General features: G+C 36.3%; 2 protein-coding genes and 1 pseudogene across 3 annotated transcripts in view; 1 reads left to right on the top strand and 2 right to left on the bottom strand.

Moving 5' to 3' along the window:
* Positions 1-17264, top strand: NKAP (NFKB activating protein). 2 transcript variants are annotated; one of them, XM_039842462.1, is made up of 9 exons: positions 1-548; positions 3328-3408; positions 6262-6332; positions 6516-6656; positions 8498-8561; positions 9763-9872; positions 9971-10046; positions 11076-11225; positions 14305-17264. In XM_039842462.1, the coding sequence occupies exons 1-9, from the start codon at positions 163-165 to the stop codon at positions 14477-14479; spliced, it is 1254 nt and encodes a 417-aa protein (XP_039698396.1). In that variant the 5' UTR covers positions 1-162; the 3' UTR covers positions 14480-17264. The 2 variants fall into 2 exon arrangements, with proteins under 2 accessions (XP_039698396.1, XP_039698397.1); XM_039842463.1 differs by having other exon boundaries at positions 9-548; positions 16216-17264.
* LOC120586073 (uncharacterized) lies at positions 3092-3210 on the bottom strand (annotated as a pseudogene).
* The window catches only part of AKAP14 (A-kinase anchoring protein 14), a 20691-nt gene continuing 18476 nt past the window's right edge, over positions 17265-19479 (bottom strand). Inside the window, exons 6-7 of the mRNA XM_039842464.1 lie at positions 17943-17995; positions 17265-17428 (exon numbers count right to left, since the gene is read on the bottom strand). Of these exons, the coding sequence (XP_039698398.1) occupies positions 17344-17428; positions 17943-17995 (138 nt within the window). The 3' untranslated portion in view covers positions 17265-17343. The remainder of the gene's footprint in view (positions 17429-17942; positions 17996-19479) is intronic.

Below are 19479 nucleotides of genomic sequence, written 5' to 3' on the forward strand. Positions count from 1 at the left end.
TCCGGGGAAGGTATTTGACGACGTACCCGGAACTGTTTCCAAGGTGTTCTCAGGTTCGGGTTGTGGCGCGGTAGCGGGTTCTGGGAGCCAATGCAACCTGGGTCTTCCTAGGCTCGCGAGAGCTCTCCCTTTTCCTCCGGCTTTGGGGACCCAGCGGCACTGATGGCTCCGGTGTCTGGTTCGCGCAGCCCAGAGAGGGAGGCCCTGGGCTCCAGGGGGAAGCGTCGCAGTTCCTCGAAGAGCCCCAAGTCCAGCAAATCCGCCCGCTCCCCGCGGGGCCGCCGCTCTCGCTCGCACTCCTGCTCTCGGTCCGGGGATCGGAATGGCCTCAGCCATCAGCCGAGTGGCTTCAGCCAAAGCTCCCGAAACCAGCCCTACCGCTCCCGCTCACGGTCACGCTCTCGAGAGCGGCCCTCTGCGACGCGGAACACCCCCTTCGCTTCTGCCTCCTCGTCCGCCTATTATGGCGGCTACTCACGCCCCTACGGGAGCGACAAACCATGGCCTAGCCTCCTGGATAAGGAGAGAGAGGAGAGTCTGCGGCAGAAGTGAGTGAGACAGACGTACCTTCTCTTGCATGAGCCCACCTGCTTTCCGAGTTCGATTTATCATTCATCCCGCTACTGACTTTGCATTTCGCTCTTTGCCTGTCTTGCGCCCATTTTCATTCCTTCGATCCAAGACAATGCTTTGGATTCGCTCCTTTCTTCCCTTAGGTTTTCATTCATCCTCGGTCCCTTTAGTACAGTATCCTGGTCTCCCGCTACCCCCTTCTGCCTCCTGGCTTGTAGCGGACATGGCCTACCGGAATTACATAGCATTTACTTGGTTATCATTCGTGAGCATGTTTTTATTCCCCACTAGACTGATCTCATGGAGAGGAGGAGCTCTATTTTATCAATCACAAAATTCACAGCACTCAACCATTGCTTGTCGAATGATCAGACGGGTTTGAGCTGATAACAGGATATGTAAGAGAAATGTTTTTTAGAGTTGAGAAGGGCTGAGATTAAGGGTTTAAATTGGAGAGGAGAAAAACCTGAGACTAGACAATTGAATGACCATAGAAAGTGATCTGCTAAACTGTAGGTTAGGCTACGTTGAGAAAGCTCTTGTTAAGTGGTTTCAATCTTGACCAAGAAAAGTAAGGTCCGGGTGAGATCAGGTTTCCTCTAATGAGAGTGAGTATTGGACTGGGAAAATGTATCGTTTAAGGAGAAGGAAAACGGGGTTTTAAGTCAATACCGAATGCTTATTGAATGTTAAATTATGTGTCAGGCACTGTAGTAAGTACACACACTGTGTTAAAAAAAAAATTTCAAGTATTAAGTTATAAAGTATAAGATTAAGTTTCCAACAGCTGGGAGATGTCCCCATGAATTGTTCTGGGAATGGGCAGTCATAAAACACAGTGATGAAGAAGACAGGCTCCAGAATCAGACTGCCTGAGTTTGAAGCCCTGCTTTGCTAACTTAGTAGTTGTGTGACTTTGAGCAAATTACTTAACCTCTCTGAGCTTCATTTCTTCATTTAAATGGGGATAAAATTAGCATGACTGTTTTCAGAGTTGTAATGATTTCACAGTTATAATGATTTCAGATATAGTGTTCAGAGCATAATAGTCCTTAAGTGTTAGGTATTAGGTTTTCCTGCTAGGGAACAGAAACAGTAAAAATGGCCCTGAGTTAGGTTGAAGACCTACCACTCCAAATTAAAATTTTCAGAAAGCTACTACCCCCAAGTTACGTCAATCAAAAAGCAACCAGCTTCTTACTAGACAATTCTCACCAAAAGATGTTGGAACTTCTTGGATGAAATTTGCATTTGTACATTTAGAAGATAAATAATTTATTTTAAGAGTACAAATGAGGCCAGGTAGCAGCAGGGATGAGAACTTGACTGCTTACTCTTTACAGCCTGTCAGGCATTCTTCTCTCTGTATGCATAATATTCCAAGTTTAGTTATAATTATGTCCCTTATTAGATGCTGTCTGTTTCTTCAAGTGGGAAACCTGAGTCTGACTGCATGATTATAATACTCCTTCTCCTGAAGAAAGCAGTAAAAAATCGTTTATTCAGACAATCAAACCAATTATATTTATTTCGTAAAGTATTTTTTTAATGGAGTCACAAGCAGCTAAACTTAGGAATTGAGCCTTAGATTTTTTTGTTTTGTTCGTTTATGAGTAATAGCAAAAATTAAGAGAAGAAATCACAAACATAAATTTGAAGAGTTATCTTTCTGAATTCTCACAAAAACCATATTGCTTTGCTCATTTTACATTTGGGATAACTAAGATTCAGACATTTTAGTAATTTGCTTATAACAGCCAAAGAGTAGTTGGCAGAAGTTTTTGTGTGCTTATAATTACCATACAATTGAAGCGTGCCATGGAATACGATTATGGTAAATGTACCTTATCGCCATTGGAAGAAATAAATTATCAGGCAGTCATTTTTCAAAAAAAAAAAATTTGTGATCTCCAAGAGTAGAGAATGTATTCCTTTTCTAAATAGGAACTAAAGGGAAAACAGAAAAAGAAAATCCTGTATCTCATCGAGTACAATTTTTATCAAAAATTCACTTTCATTTTCAGAGCTCCCTTTTTTCTCTACTTCTAATGCTTCATTTTTATTTTCTTCATTTATTCCTGAGTTTCTGCAAATGAAGTTTGGACCAAATCAAAAGTAAAGACTTCTCTTTACTTTCATAAATGGATGTGAACAAATGAAGTAATTTCCAAATGTAAAACTGTGTCTGTCACATTTTGAAGAAGACAGTGAACAGTTAGGAGCTATGTCATGCCTGTGACAGAAAGAATACACTTGACAGTCTCCAAGGCTGCATTTCTGGCCCAGCCCTCTCAGTCTGTCTGTAGGCTGTACTATTTGATAGTGCTATCAAAACATCAGATCATAAGTTTACATTTGAGTTTACATTTAAGCCAAGTTTTTATTAAAGTTTTTTGTTTTTGTTTGTCTTTTTATTTTTTTGGTTGTTTTTTTTTTTTTAGATGAGGTAACCCCTGGTTGACCTCACAGATTGTAAGGACCTTGTCAACTTACAATCCCTTATTTTTTTTATTTTTTACGGCTACACCACCTGGTCTTCCTGGGTGGTCTCCCATCCAGGTACTAACCAGGCCCAACCCTCCTTAGCTTCTGAAATCAGATGGGATCAGGCTTGTTCAGAGTAGCATGGCCATAGACTGAAGTTTTTTAAATGTAAGAGAAAATAGGACTTAACTGGACTCTTTTGAATTTGATCATATATTTAGGAAACAGAATTAGACATGGAGTTATAATTTACATACTTATATCTTCTAGGAGATTAAGTGAGAGAGAGAGGATTGGAGAATTGGGAGCTCCTGAAGTATGGGGACTTTCTCCAAAGAATCCAGAACCAGAGTAAGTGATTTAAAAATGCATTTTTTAAAAATAACGTTTGTTTAAATCCAGAGTCTATTGTCAAAATTTTTAAGTGAAAAACTTTAAGTACAGCTCACATTTTTCTTCTTTCTAGTGATTTATGCTATTCTACCCCTTAAGTTTTGAAAACATTGAACATACCTAAGGTTTAAAACATGTTTCTAGTAGATTTTAGCTTGCTAATCGTTCTCTTTAAATTGTAATTCATGGAGGTGCTAATTTCCTATTCATAGAGGGGTTCGGTGTTAAATACATTTACACTATTTCTAATTATGTTTTCTCAACCCAGTAGCAGATTGTATGTCAGATGTTAGCATTACAAAGGAATTTTTTGAGGTATAATTGACATTCAACATTATATTAGTTTCAGGCATACAACATAATGATTTGATATTTGTATATATTGCAAAATGATCACCACAATAAGTCTAGTTAATATTAGTCACCATACATACTTACAGAATTTTTTTTCTTGTAATGAGAACTTTTAAAATGTACTCTCTTAGCAACTTTCAAATATGCAATACAATATTAACTATAGTTGCCATGCTGTACATTACATCCCTATAACTTATTTGTTTTATGACTGGAAATTTTGTATCTTTGACTCTCATCACCCATTTTGCCAACCTCTGCCTCTGGCAACCACCAGTCTATTCTTTGTGTCTGTGAGCTTTGTTTGTTTGTGTTTGTTTTAGATTCCATATGTAAGTGAGATCATATAGTATTTGTCTTTCTCTGTCTGACTTATTTCACTTAGCATAATGCCTTCAAGGGTCCATCCATGTTGTTGCAAATGGCAAGATTTCCTTTTTATAGCTGAATAATATTCCATTGTGTGTGTGAGTGTATACATATATACCACATTTTCTATATCCATTCATCTGTCAATGGATACTTAAGTTGTTTCCATATCTTGGCTGTTGTAAATAATGCTACAGTGAACATGGAGGTGCATATATCTTTTCAAATTAGTGTTTTTGGGGTTTTTTTGGATAAAAATTCAGAACAGGAATTGCTGGATCATATGGTAGTTCTATTTTTAATTTTTTAGGGTCAAAAGGAAAGTTTATTAAAGAGGAGGAAAGGTAAAGACTAGAGAAAGCAAAGACAAAATCCCAAGACAAGGGAAAAAGACCTATTTTTAATTTTTTGAGGAAATTCCATACTGTTTCTCATAACAGCTGTACCAATTTACAATCCTACCAAGAGTGCACAAGGGTTCCCTTCATATCCTTGTCAACACTTGTTATTTCTTGTCCTTTTGATAATAGCCATTCTAACAGGTGTGAGGTGATATCTCATGTGGTTTTGATTTGCATTTCTCTGATTTTTAATAATGTTAAACATTTTTTCATGTACCTGTTGGCCATCTGTATGTCTTCTTTGGAAAAATGTCTATTCAGGTCCTCTGCCCATTTTCTAATCAGATGATGATGATGATGATGATGATGATTTTGCTATTGAGTTATAGGCATTCTTTATATATTTTGGATATTGACTCCTTTTCAGATATATGATTTGCAAATATTTTCTCCCATTCAGTAGGTTACCTTTTCATTTTGTTGATGGTATCCTTTGCTGTGTAGGTTTTTAGTTTGGAGTAGTCTCACTTGTTTATTTTTACTTTTGTTGCTTTGCTTTTGGTGTCAAATCTGAAGTCATTGCCAAGACTGATGTTACGTAGCTTACCACCTATATTTTCTTCTAGTTTTGTGGTTTCAGGTTTTACATTCAATTCTTTAATCCATTTTGAGTTAATTTTTGTGTATGGTATAAGATAGTGATCCATTTTTACTCTTTTGCATGTGGCTGTCCAGTTTCCCCAGCACCATTTATTGAAAAGACTTGTCCTTTCCCCAGTGTGTATTCTTGGCTCCTTTGTTGTAAATTAATTGACCACATATGTCTAGGTTTATTTCTGGGCTCTTTATTCTGTTCTCAAAGGAATTTTTTATAATGAGTATACCGATATAGTTTTGTTTAGTTTTCCTGCATCAGATAGTATCTGAAGGCTTAATCCTCCTTCCTTTTCCTTATTTTTTTCTCTCTTGCTATTCATAAGCTGCTCCTTCTCTCTATTTCTGTGTCTACTTTAGGTTGAGTTGAGACAATATACTTTGTAATTTCACAGGTATACTTTGTAATTTTTGACAGGGTGGTAAAGCATTATTATCAGAAACTTCTTCTTACAAATAATAACAACCCGAATAGAATTAGAGTTAGACAGAACCCTAAAATAATTTTCTAGGGTTATTCCAAATCTGATCTCCAGATGAAAAGATTATATGATATGGAAATCCTATTTTAAACTATTTTAAAATTTTAATAACTCATTTTCAAAATTCTCCACGACGAATTGAAATCTATTTATACTGTAGTGTGTGAGGTTCTTCTTGCTCTGGGGAGAAAGAACAGTTGCTGCTCTGCCATATGTCCTTTACACACATAGAATAAATTATGACGTCTTCCCTCAGTCTTCTTATCTCCACTTTCTTTCATCTTTTCCTGTGGAGCCTATTTCCTTACATTATCCTGTGGTTTCTTCCGAAAATGTAAATCTTACATGCTTATTTCAGTTTGAATAGCACTTCGTATGGTCTAAAGCATTATGCAAGTGTAAATGATTATTATATTATGATGGTTATATAATACATTATGATGATTATATTATTATCCTCGAACTGTACTCTTAGAAAAGCAGTCCAGTGCTTGCTTTTAATGGTTCGTGGACAATCATTTGTCATTGAAAAATTTAAGTCCATATTTTTTACTCCATAGTCCATGTTTCATCCTTTTTCTGATTCTTACAACCATCTTCTTTAAATTCAGCTCTGATGAACATACACCAGTAGAGGATGAAGAGCCAAAGAAAAGCACCACTTCAGCTTCTACTTCAGAAGGTATCTTTTAAATACAGAGCTTTTTTATATTGGGAAGTTACAAAATGAGTTTATGTTGAATATTAAACTTTGTTTTTACTCAATTTACCCATCATCTTTTCCTCGTTCATATTTCATATATAATAAAATTGATGCCCAGAAATGCTTCTTTAGAAGTTAGTTTCTTATTTGTATTTTATGTAGAAGAAAAGAAGAAGAAGAAGAAGTCTAGTCATTCAAAAGAAAGGTCCAAGAAAAGGAGAAAGAAAAAATCATCTAAAAGAAAACACAAGAAGTATTCTGACGATAGTGACAGTGACTCTGATTCCGAAACAGACTCCAGTGGTAAGAAAGTCAACATAATTCTGCGAGCCTTGTTTCAAAACTGGTTTTACTTCTTAAAGCCTATTCAGAAGAAGGTTCTTAGAAACAATAATATTAGTTAAGAGTTTTTGAACACTTACTTTGTGCCGGACACCCTGCTAAGTGCTTGATAGTCATCATTGCTATTTAGTCCACACAGTGACCACAGGATACATCTTAGAGATGAGGAAAGGGAGGCACAGAGCAGATTGTAAGTACCACCCTCAAGGTCACACAGTTGGGATTCGAACTTAAAAAATGTGACTCCAGATTGGTTGTGTGTAGTTGCACAAGGCATGTGGCACTGAACCAAGTCAGGGCTGGGCTGTGAGACTTGAGGTGCCAAACCAAGCCGTACAGGGCTGTATCAGCCCAGTGGAGCAGCTCTTTTGTGTAATTCTCACACTCAGTGGGCACCTTTGTGCACTTTTCAAAAAGACGCACCATAAAGGACTCCCTTCAGGCTGGCAGCTGATTTGAGGAAGACACCCCTGTGAGTGGCACATCACAAAAAGCCACCTTGTTTGTGTCCTCTCCTGGCTGATGATTGACAGAGGGTGCCTCCTCTGGGGACACTATACCAGGCACCCCTTTCTCTGATGTCATCTGTGTTTCCTCGCCCCCACTGTCACTTTTCTTCCTCACTGCTGGAAGACCGGACTTTCTTAAAGCACAAATCTGAGCATGTCAGTCCCCTACTTAAAATCCTTCAGTAGCTCTCCATAGCCTTCAGGGTAAAGTTCAAACCCTGGTTGAACCCTCTCTAATCACATATACCCTGTCACTTTCTCTCCTAGCATCCTCTGTAGCCTGAGAACTATTTTCTGTCTCCTCAATATTCCGTGTTCTTTCTCTTGATTTTGTTACTTGATATGAGGTTTGCCTGCAATGCCAATCTCTCCCTGCATGCAGCTTGTCTTACTCATTTCAACAGTGGGCAGGCATCACTTTTGTAGTAAAACCGATTTTAAAAAGAACTAGCTTAAGAGTCACCCTTGCCTGGTCAACCATTCCTCAAATACCCTCCCCAAATCAGCCTGCATTTGAGACTCCTCTGTAGGCCCAGAGTACCCCAGCCTTCCCCTGTCACTCTGGATTCTCTTTATCTCTTTACCTCTGTCTCCCCCATTAGACTGAGCTCCTGGAAAGCATCCTCCAAATGTATACATAGGGTTTTCCCCGCTTTCCATTATGAAAATACTCAACCACTCAAGAAAAGTAAAGGAAATAGTATAATAGTATATACTTATTTCCTAGATTTTAACAATTGTTAGTGTTTTGACATTTGTTTCAAATATGATTTTTTTGCTTGAAATAGTCAAAGTAAATTACAAATATCACACTGCCACCCTAAATATTTCTGTATTCATCTCTCAAAAATGACATTTTCCTGCTTAATCACAATACTATTATCTTAAGCAACAAAATTAATAGTAATACCCTACATCAGTGGTCCCCAAACTTTTTTGGCACCAGGGACCGATGCTCCTATGAGAATCTTAATGCCTGATGATATGAGGTGGAGCTGAGGTAGTGATGCTAGTGCTGGGGAGTGGCTGCAAATACAGATGAAGCTTCGCTAGCTCACCCGCCGCTCACCTCCTGCTTTGCTGATATAGGGACCCCTGCCCTGTATCACTAAATACTGTGACTTGAAGTTGTGTCCCCAGTGCCTGGCACCTTTCATAACAAGTAGCAATAAATGTTTGAATGAATTTATTTCTGTGTAATGACAAATAGAACAGCAATTGGATATTTATCTACTCAAAAGTATTGAAGGTTTAGAGTTAATTTTTTTAATTATAATGTGCTTTAATTTGTAGACGAAGATACAAAAAGGAGAGCAAAGAAAGCCAAGAAAAAGGAAAAGAAGAAGAAACGCAGATCGTCAGTTTTTTCAATGTTTATTATGGGAAAGTTTAAATATATATAAAATTACATAAAATAGTAAAATTAACCCCCATGTAACCATCAGTCAGCTTGGAAAACTACCAATTCTTGGGCTGTCTCCACTGCCACCCTCATTATTTTGAAACCTATTCCAGATATCATTTCATTCATAAACCAGCATGTTTCTCTAAAATACAGGCATTCTTTTACTGTTATCACACCTAAAATATTTAACAATAATTTATCAATTCTCAGCAATTTTTTTACAGTTTATTCAAATCAGAATCCAAATAATGTCTCTAAATTGAGATTGATTGACATGTCTCTTACATCTCTAAATAGATAGGTTCCCCTTCTGTTTTTGTTTTTGGAATTTATTTGTTGAAGAAACCAAATCATTTGTCTTATAGAGGTCCCTGCAGTATGGATTTTGCTGATTGTATTTTTACAGTGTCCTTTTAAAATGTTCTTTGTCCTCTGTATTTCCTATAGATTGATAGTTAGGTCTAGTCTTAATTCAGATTTGAGTTTTGATTTGAGTTTTTGGCGGGAATACTTCATAGGTGATGCTGTGTACTTCCATCAGGACGCAGATAATGTCTGATTGTCTCTTTTCATGTTAACGGTCATTGATGAATTGCCTAGGTCTCTTATTTCATTAGGGATTGCAAAATGGTGATAGTCTAATTCTGGCTTTCTTTCTTCATTTATTAAGGTAGAATAATTCTATAAGCGAAACCTACCCTTATCAACTATTTGGTTACCCTGAAGAACAGTTTGTATAGGAAAGGCAGGATAATTGCTTACTATTTGTTTTATGAATTTTCAAAATAATGAGTTCGGTTATTCTAGTATCATTCTGAACCCAAGTATTCATACATGTTTGATACTTTTTAATCCATTACACTTAAAATTATTGATGCTCAAATTGGTAGAAGCTGTTTTTTAAACCACTTTATTTCTGTTATCTTTCTATAGCATTAGAACCGTATTTCATTGTTCCCTTTAGAGATCTTTTTTTATAGTGAATTGTGATTTGGTTAAATTAGAAAATTTTTTTAATTAAAATTATTCTTTAACAAGTTTGAATAAGCTGAGAATTCAAATCCTTTTAATGTCTTAAATTGCCTTGAAAAAACAATATGCCCTTTAACATGGGAATATTAAGTCAATTTGTATCAAATCATAATCATTACAGGAAGAAATACAAGAAAAAGAAGTCTAAAAAGAGCAGAAAAGATTCCAGTGATTCAAGCTCTAAAGATTCCCAAGAGGAGTTTCTGGACAATCCCTGGAAGGATCGATCAAGTAGGTTCTTCTGATAGACTTCGACTTCAGAACAGATAAAACATTAATTTAACCAATTAGTCTAAATGTGAATATGTTTCTGAACATCTTTTGTGCAGAGCCTGAAGAACCCTCAGATTTAATTGGCCCAGAGGCTCCAAAAACACTTGCCTCTCAAGACGATAAACCTTTGAAGTAGGTAACAGTTTATTTACAACATCTAAAGTACCTCCTCAAAAGTATGTCCCTCACTTCCTTTCCAAGCTTATCTCCCTCTGCTCCCTTATTTATGCCTGAGATTCCAACTGAGCTAAACTAAAACGTCCCTGTGTTTACTCTGCACTTTCCCACATAGTGTCTTATTTACCTTATTTCTTCCCCCACCATGCCTTCCCTTCTTTTCCCAGCCCTGTTTTCTTCACTACCCTCAATTTCTTCTTCTTAAAATCCTTACCATCCTTCAAAGCCCTTTTCAAAAGAAGAGGTATGTCCTGATTCCTAATACCTCCCCTCCACAAGTAGGTGTGATTTCTATCCCTCTTTAATCTTTTAGTCCTCGCAGCATTTTCTATTTCTTTTGTGCAATGTATTATATATCCTACATTTTATTGCAGTTATATATTTATTAATATGTAAATTCCACCAGAACAGAGATTATATTTGTATTACAAGCTTTGAGTTTAACAGATATTCAAGAAGCAGTCGATGAATAAAGGAATGGTAGTTTTTAAAGTCCCCTTGAATGAAAGTTAATAGATAATTGTTACTATATAGTGTTATTATTGGTTATAAGTCTAAAAAGTGTATTAGTTTGAGATATGTTATTTCTGTATTTTTTTTAAGTGAAAAGGGGAAAGGAATTCAAGGAAGGCAGAAGCAGTAAAGGCAGTGCCTATAGGGATGAATTCATCCGTAATTGTAAAATATGAGTCTGTTTACTAACATCGGTTCTTTTGTTCTTCCAAAGTATCTCTACATTTTTAGGTTAGGTTGCCAGTATCTTTTTTTATTTCGTATTTTGGTACAGATAGTTTATCCTCTGGAGGATGTAGGTCACTGCATTGTTCACTAATTAAATTGAAGTAAATCATATTGGCTTCCCAGAATGCCGCCACTTAGCAACTGTTATTCCTACTGTTTTCTGAGAATAAATGAATTTTTGTACTTTCTTTAGATGATGAGTCTTTTATAATGAATCTTTCTGAATTCTGAATTGCTTTGTAGCTATGGTCATGCGCTGTTACCTGGTGAAGGTGCAGCTATGGCTGAATATGTAAAAGCTGGAAAACGAATCCCACGAAGAGGTGAAATTGGCTTGACAAGTGAAGAAATTGCATCATTTGAGTGCTCAGGTTATGTAATGAGTGGTAGCAGGTATGTTCTTGGCATTAAAGTCAGTTTCTGTGATTAAATCATTTCCTTCTTTCTCACCGCCAGAATTATATTTGGTGATTGATTTTCACTGAGTGACCATTCCTAATGAAAAGTACAGTATAAATATTGTTTTAATATCGGTTTTTATTGGTATAAATATAGTTGTCTAAAATTCCAAGTATGTATGCAACTCAGCCTCAGACTCAGCTTTATCAAAGAATCAGTCTTTCCAGTACCTTATTTCATATTTTGGTACAGATAGTTTATCCTCTGGATGATGTAGGTAAATTCAGCTATTTATCACTGCCCCATGAGGAATGTGAAATTTCTAGTAGTTAGGAAAGCATTTTCAGAGTGCTGACCGTTACACCATGGAACCAACTCAGAAAGCATTTTCGTAAGGCAATGTTTCCTGGTTTCTGAGTTTGCCTCTCATTTTCTGTGGACTCAGAACATGAACTCTCCAGTTCTCTGTGGACTCTGAGAATGAAGAGCAGGAAAGGATTATGACAGACACCAGGTTCAGCATGGAGAAATGAATATAAAATTAGAGAAGAGAAAGCAAAGTACCAGAAAGAACAAGGGTAGTGAGTGAATAGGGTGTCTATATAAAAAATCAAGCTGAATTTTGGATTTTTAAAAACTCTATAAACTTTTAAAAGTAGATAAATATTTTAAAATAAAATTAGAGGCAAATATTTATAGCACCTCCAGAACCTTGGAATTTTGAGGACCAACATTTGAAAACATTATCTGATGACCAGCACAGTAAGATTAAAAAAAAAAAAAATAGAGGCATAAGAATTGGAAAGGAGGACATAACACTATAACATTTTGTGAACGATATGATTGTTTACATAGAAAATCCTAAAGAATCTTCAGGTAAATTATAAATAATAGGGTTTAACAAATGGTTGGATATAAGGTTAATACACAAAAACCAGTTGCATTTCTATGCACCAGCAACAAACAACTGGAAAATGTAATTAAATAAAAACAAAACAACATAACCATATCAGGGAATATGAAGGACTTAGGAATAAATGTTAACAAAAGATATCCAGGACCTCTACAGGGAAAACTATAAAACATCATTAAGAGACATTAAAGAAAACGTAAATAAATGGAGAGAGATTATGTTCACGGATAGAAAGGTAATATAAAATTGCCAGTTCTTCCCATATTGATCTGTAGATTCAGTGCAGTTCCAATCTAAATCAAAACAGAGTGTTTCATGAAACTTAATTAGATGGTTCTAAAATTTATATGTTAGACTAGAGGGCCAAGAATAGCCAGGTCACTTCTGAAGAGAAAGAGCAAGAAGATGAGATTCGCCCCGCCGGATATAAAGACTTACTGTGAAGGTTATAACAGTTTAGAAAGTGTGGAGGAACAAATGAATTGTTCAATGGAATACAGAGCCCAGGGACAGAGCCATACGTCTGTGGAATTTAGGTATTTGAAAGAAATGGCATATCATACCACTGGGGAAGAAAGAAACTATTTAGTAAATGGATCAGGAAAAGAATCATTATTCATATGGAAAAAGATGAAATTAGAACCCTGATTATATCCCCATATTTAAAAATTAATGTAGCTAGATTAAGGACTTAAATGTCCTTTAGCACTCAGTATAAAATATGAGCATGCCTCTATTAGATCTTGGGGTGGAGGAAGCATTTCTTAAAAGAGATTAAAAAAATGCAGTAACCATACAATAAAATATTGATATATTTGCCTAGGTTAAAAGTAAGAACTTTTGTTCATCAAAAGACATCTTAAAATAAGTAAAAAGACAAGTTCCAAGCTGGGATAAGATCATACAATACACACAACTGTTAAAGAGTTAGCATTGAAAATATTTAAAGAATATCTGTAAATAACCCCCCAAAAAAGTGGGAAAATGACACCAACAGGCATTTGTCAGAAAAATATATATGGACTATACGTACATAAAAAGATGTTCATTGTCATTGGAAATGGAAATTTAGAACGTACTGAAATACCATTTTACATCCATTTGATAGATAAAAGTTCAAAGTTCTGACAATAACAAGCACTCGAGAGGATATGGATGTACAGGATCTCTTAAATATTACTAATAGTAGTACAGATTGGTCCAACCACTTTGGAAAACAGTCTGACATTATCTTGGAAAGTTGAGCATTCATATACTTTTATGACCCAGCAACTCCATACCTAGATATCCAAAAGAAAATCTTTCCCATGTACTAGGAGACGTGTACATAGAGGTTTATTACAGCAGCATTTACATAGCACTTCTTGTTCCAGATAAACTACTCACTGTACCCTGAGCAACCTAAATACATTGTCATCTCCTTGACTCTCCATCATGCCATTCCCCCACCTTCACACTAACCTGAAATGATTCTCCCCTTCTTCTCACTCACTCTTCTCTATTTTTCTAGACATAGCTCAAACTTCATCTTGAACTGATTGTATAGGATTGGGTACATATACATAAAAGAGGCAGGTGTTCATGAAGTTTTTCCTCTAAATAAGCGACCTTTTGAAGATGATGTAATAGTTTCTTTTTGCCTCTGCCCCTGTACTTTCCTGATTTGACTCTTGTGCTAAATTCCTTCTTTTCTTTGAGCTGCTACTGGATTCTAAGGAGTTAAATTCAATTGTGAATTGAGACTTAGTTCTTTTGGTTGTGCAACAAATTTGAACCTTGAAGAAGTTCCACCTCATTGATGACAACTTAAATCTTTATCTTATCATCAATTCCACAAAGGCAAATTGCACATCACCTAGGAAGTTTAATAATTTGCCTGTTTCTGGTTGTTCTACTGGAAACAACAGAACTAGACTGATGCTGTATTAGAAATTAATAACAGTCACGATATTGACAGAACATCAGGTCATTATTTGAATACTAAAAATAAAGGACACAGCAGATAAAACAAATGATCTTTTGAAAAATCAAACTCATTACAAAAACAATTTCTATTTGTCAGCTTCTTAACTAGACCACTCTATATTAAGAAAGGATGAGTGAGGAAGTACTATGAGAATAATTGCTGAGAAATTAAGCTCAAAATAAAATTATCTCCAGGCATCGCCGAATGGAGGCTGTGCGACTGCGAAAAGAGAACCAGATCTATAGTGCCGATGAGAAGAGAGCTCTTGCATCCTTTAACCAAGAAGAGAGACGAAAGAGAGAAAACAAGATTCTGGCCAGTTTTCGAGAGATGGTATACAGAAAAACTAAAGGGAAAGATGACAAATAAGGAGTTTTGGATTGTTCGGCAGACGTTTTTAACAACATAAAAGAAAGTCTCGGTTCCATATATACATACAAAAAGATTTTGATCTGAAAAAGCTTTACAGTGCTACTGTGCCTTCTATTTAATTCTTTCAGTCCTTCAATATAACTTTAGCAAGTTCTTTGGGTTATTTTGGATTGACCATAAAATTTCCTGGTTTAAACATCCAAATTATGAATGAAATCCTACTGTATTGGGGGAGGTGACATTGAGAGAAAGTGTCAGTGAGATAAGAAACTTAACTCTCATATCATGGGACAGTGTTGCTCTTAGCTCGACATGACACACCCCCCAAATGAACTTGTGGGAAATTATCATTCCTCTATATTGGATGTGTCATAAATGGACTTGATAGAAACATACAGGAGGCCAGTTTTGTTAACAAAATGAAGGTATTGCTGAAAAAAGCAAATCTGGAATTTGAAGATTGACTTGTAGTATACAATATATAATCTGCACCGGAAATCATGTATTTCAGTTTTATCTCCTACCTGTGCCCCAAAACCAACAAACCAAAAAGAAAAACTATCCCACAGACTTGTTGAATTGAAATGTGAACATGAGTTTTAAAAATTCTTAATAGGTTACTTAAAAATGTGTTTTTTCGAATTTAAACTATTGGAAAGTCTGTTGTGCCAATGTAAGTACATTATTTCCATCTAAGCTGTGCTTAGATCATAATTTTAATACTAGAAATGAATGGGAGTCAACTGTGATCAGGAGTTTAATAGGGAAAAATATAATGAATCATGTTTTAACTTACCTGTTTCATGCGGATGAAGCTAAAATGATATTAAACATTTTTTGTCCGTCCTGTATGTAATAGGCAGATTTTATTATAAACATTGTTAAAGTTTTCAGTTTATTTTTTACATCTGTCATTCAGTTTAATCTTTAACTTTTTTATGCCTACTATTGACTTTTAAGTTTGGGAGAAATGGAATATTCTGGGACTGTGAGATCATGATCTTTTTCATTTTGTTCAATTTTAGTTGTTAGGTCACAAGAGTGAAAGGGGGAGGGGACAGTGGAAGTTCTGGTTGTCTTTGTTTTGAGCTGCATTATTATTATGTGCCTAGCATAAATTTTAATTACCTGGGTTATGGGGAAATTCTGACTCTGCTGTTATAAAATGCCCTCTCCTCTCTACTTATAATAGTTTAAAGTGGGTTTTTTCAAAGTTTTAAAATAAGGCAGTCAAATTTTAAAGCATAGATCAGAAGTTTACTATTTAGCACATGTTCTAGGAAAATGTCTACCTTTAACTCATAACTAATGAACTAAACAGCCAGTTGACATGTAACAGTTAGGACCCTTGAATTTGAACTGATTTCTATGTATTATCATTGCTGCCTAGCCTAAGAAATCTATTATTCCTAAAAGTTAAAAGGAAACTAGGTCCCCAATTTGTGAGTGTTAATCCATCTACTTCCCTGTGTAATAAAACCTAAATTTATAATCACCATTTAAGAATTTGCTCTCTAAGAAAATTATTGTTATTGGCTCCTGGAGACTGAATGAATTTGTTCTCCTGTTTTCAGTAGGCAAGGTAATTTAAATGCAACGATTTTGTGATATATGAATATTGTTGATTTTCATTGGATTTGCCTGTCTCCTCCACAGAGTAAATACTCAACAAATGCTTGTCAAGTAAAAAAAATATATATATTAATTCATTTCATTCATCAATAATTTTTCAGAAAAGATCTGCCAAAGAACAGCTTCAGTAACATATTCTTTGGAAAAAGGAAGAAGAATGAAAGAGCTTAAAGTATTTTATTTTCAGTACATGAGAGTTACTGCTTCAAACTGTTTAATTACGTGAGCCACAAGTCTAATAGGAGGGTTATTGTATTTGAAATGTTCTATCTGTTATTCTTCAAGGAGACTTACCTAGTTTCCTACCTCCTCGCCTATTGCTCTAAGATTTTTCCCCCTTTTATTTATTTATTGCATAAATGTAACAGTTAAAAAAAGAAGAAAGAAAAATTATCCATTGTCTTACCACATCAATTGTCTTTAGGATTCTGTGTTCCCTTCCAGTGCTTGTCTATGTGAATATGTATTCTGATGTACCAGTAAGTAATCACTCATAATGTAATTCTGTCTTTGGTGTTTTAAAACTTTGCAGCCAGGCAAGACAGCCTCACAGGGATGGTAGGAACAAGTGATAATCTGGTGTGAGGATGGGAAGAAGACAAGAAATAAGTAAGGGTGGTGACTGAGCCTTCCTTATTTCATTGCCCCCAGTCCTCAAGCCACCTTCCTGCCATCAAGGTTGTGATGATGTATTGTGGCAGGCAGCATTCCAGGCTTCAGAGTTCCAGAATGTATTGTTTAATGATGGGGCTAAATTTGCAGTAAACGAAGGGATCTGTTAGTAGAGAAACCCTTCAGATTGGTTATATTACGAGCCGTAGAACTGTTACCATTTTTCTGTTCCCCAGTTGTGCCATAAAGAGGGGTGTCTGGGTGGAGACTTAGGCTCAGATGGGGAAACAAGCAGCCAAAGTGCCAGTCTCAGTTGGTCTGACAGGTGAATTTTAGCAGGTCTCTAAACTCAGCTTCTATATCTGTAAGACTCTGAATGATGCAGATAGTGGTGGAAAAAACCTTTTAGAAAATAGAACTTACTGGTTACTCTGCTAGCGTGATGTAAGTTGCCAAATGGAAAATTAATGAATGCAAAATAAATACAGCTGGATTGTGTGCCACATGTTTATTATTCAATAAATATTCTGTGGTTTGATGTGCAGTGTCGTATTTTTAATACATTCTGATTAGAAATCCAATCCTAAAACATTCAGTAAGAATCAGACATAATTGAATTAGAAGGGATTTGACTCCATTAAAATATGTTTGGCCTCAACAAGGTCCCTCGTCCATTTTTCTCGAAAGCGAGTCTTTCCTGGTCTGTAGAGAAAGAAAAACAAACACACCAAAAGCTTTTAAAATAAAACACTGAGCCAGCGATCGATTCCCTGTTTACTCTTATATTCCTAGTGAGCAAAAAGCTTTTTGAGAGTAGAGGGGAAAGGCTGTCTCTATCTATTCCTTAGTCCCAATCAATAAAATAGTTTATATGTAAAGATTCTTTAAGAGTTGCTAAACAAAAGGGATTATTATACATGATTTAATTCCATATAATTGTGAATTTTCCCATAGAAACAACAGATGTGACCCGCTTTGCCCCCATCCTACTCCAGCAACTAATCCCCAAGTTTCTAATCATCGAAAAATGAGACACTAAAAAAATTCTAGAACAATGGCAGAATCCTCCTTTCAGTCAATCCTAATGAGGTAGGTGGCCCAAAGGAGAAAAGTGACTGTTATGTGAATTATCTGTGGCTGTGGACTTGCTGGATTCCCAGAGTATAATGACCTTTTTCCACCACCGTGTTAAAATAAGTCTCCAAGTGTTCATTACCTGTGAACTAATGACTGGCCCTCAAAGATAAAAGAGACATCAACGGGTGCATCCTAAGAAAGAAAAGAACAATGGTCAGTCCAGACCAGTCATACCAACTCATGATTCCTCCTATTCCTACACTTGTCCATATATATACTCTTAAATTTCTAGAATTCATCTTCCTTGTGAATTGGGAGTCTGTAGGTGGTAGTTCTTTGTCACTTCAAACCTCTGTCCTCCAAAAGATCTTTTTGGCAACGAATACCTTAAGAATCACCAAGGCATCGCTTCTCAGCCTTTTGGCTAAGATCAGGTAAGGAATCGCCAAAGAACTGGAAACAAGTAGGAGAGGCTTGTGTTCCTCATTAACAGGAGCTTGAGTAAGTCATTTTACCTTCTTTACATGCTCCAGTTTACTCAACCGACAGGAATGGCATAAGAATGAAATAATATAGATGAACAAAGTTCGAAAACATTTTTAAAGCAGCATAAAATGTAGGTTGTAATATTGTCTGAATGGTTACCACCCATTTGCCCTTCCAGAATTACACTGAGAATTCTGAGCAAAAGCCCTTTTCTCAAGCTCTCTATTTGTATGGTCACTGGTTTATGGTCTTGCTTACCTCCACAAGCCTAACATTCTGATCTCTAACCTTGCCAGTTAACAAGACAGCTGATGGTGGGATGTATGACCAGGAGAAGTGAGAGCACCATGTATTTTACCTCCTTAGATTACTCTGGGTCCCAAAATCTCTGAATAGATAAGTTTATACTAGGATAGGACAAATACAGGATATAGTTGACTCATTATGTGGTCATATATAAAGCCTTAGAGTCAGGCAAAGGCTCAAATAACTTGTGAAAGGATGAAAAACAAAGGGGATATGATATTTTTATGTCTGCTGTGTTCTAGGCATTATGTTTGGTATCAACATTGCTCCTCTGAGAACCCTATGCCTGGATTCATGGATGTTATTTTGACTCTTTTCTTACCAGCGATCAACATATTTCATATTCATGGTCTATCTAGTGACTACAAGCAATCATTCCTTCAAGTATTTAATGAGTGCCTACTATTTGCCAGCCCTTGTTTTTCAGCAAGATAAAAATTTGTGCCTTCATGGAACTTACATTCTGGTAGGGCGAGAAGACACTAACAAGATAATAAATTATATAGAATATCAGAAGTTGATAAAATGTTACAGAAAAAAAGCAAAAGCATTGGCAGGTGGGAGCGGGGAGAAAGTGCTGTGTAGGAGGTGAGAGCAGGGAAAACAAATAACAAGGGACCAGAGCACACAAGGTCTTTTGGCCCTTACTACTCAGAAAGTGTAGTCTGTGGACCAGCAGCATCTGCCTGGTCTGGGAGCTTCTTAGCAATGCAGAATCTCAAGCCCTAGCCCAGACCTGCTGAATCAGAATCTTCCTTTTAACAAGATCCCCAGTGGAGTTCAAGAAACATGCTGGAAAGTATTTAAATAGAGGAGTGACATAAATTCATTACATGATGAGGGCAAGGGTGGAAGCAGAGGAACCAGTTAGAAGGCTATGGAAA

The sequence above is a fragment of the Pteropus medius genome, unplaced genomic scaffold, assembly GCF_902729225.1.
Source record: "Pteropus medius unplaced genomic scaffold, Ma_sr-lr_union100, whole genome shotgun sequence".
Classification (NCBI taxonomy): Eukaryota; Metazoa; Chordata; class Mammalia; order Chiroptera; family Pteropodidae; genus Pteropus; species Pteropus medius.

Bases quoted from the DNA above. Each gene is read 5' to 3' on its own strand.
- NKAP (XM_039842462.1), top strand. From the start codon at position 163: ATGGCTCCGGTGTCTGGTTCGCGCAGCCCAGAGAGGGAGGCCCTGGGC. The intron at 6,333-6,515 runs GTATCTTTTAAA...TATTTTATGTAG, and splicing joins TTCAGCTTCTACTTCAGAAG to AAGAAAAGAAGAAGAAGAAG. The intron at 6,657-8,497 runs GTAAGAAAGTCA...TTTAATTTGTAG, and splicing joins TTCCGAAACAGACTCCAGTG to ACGAAGATACAAAAAGGAGA.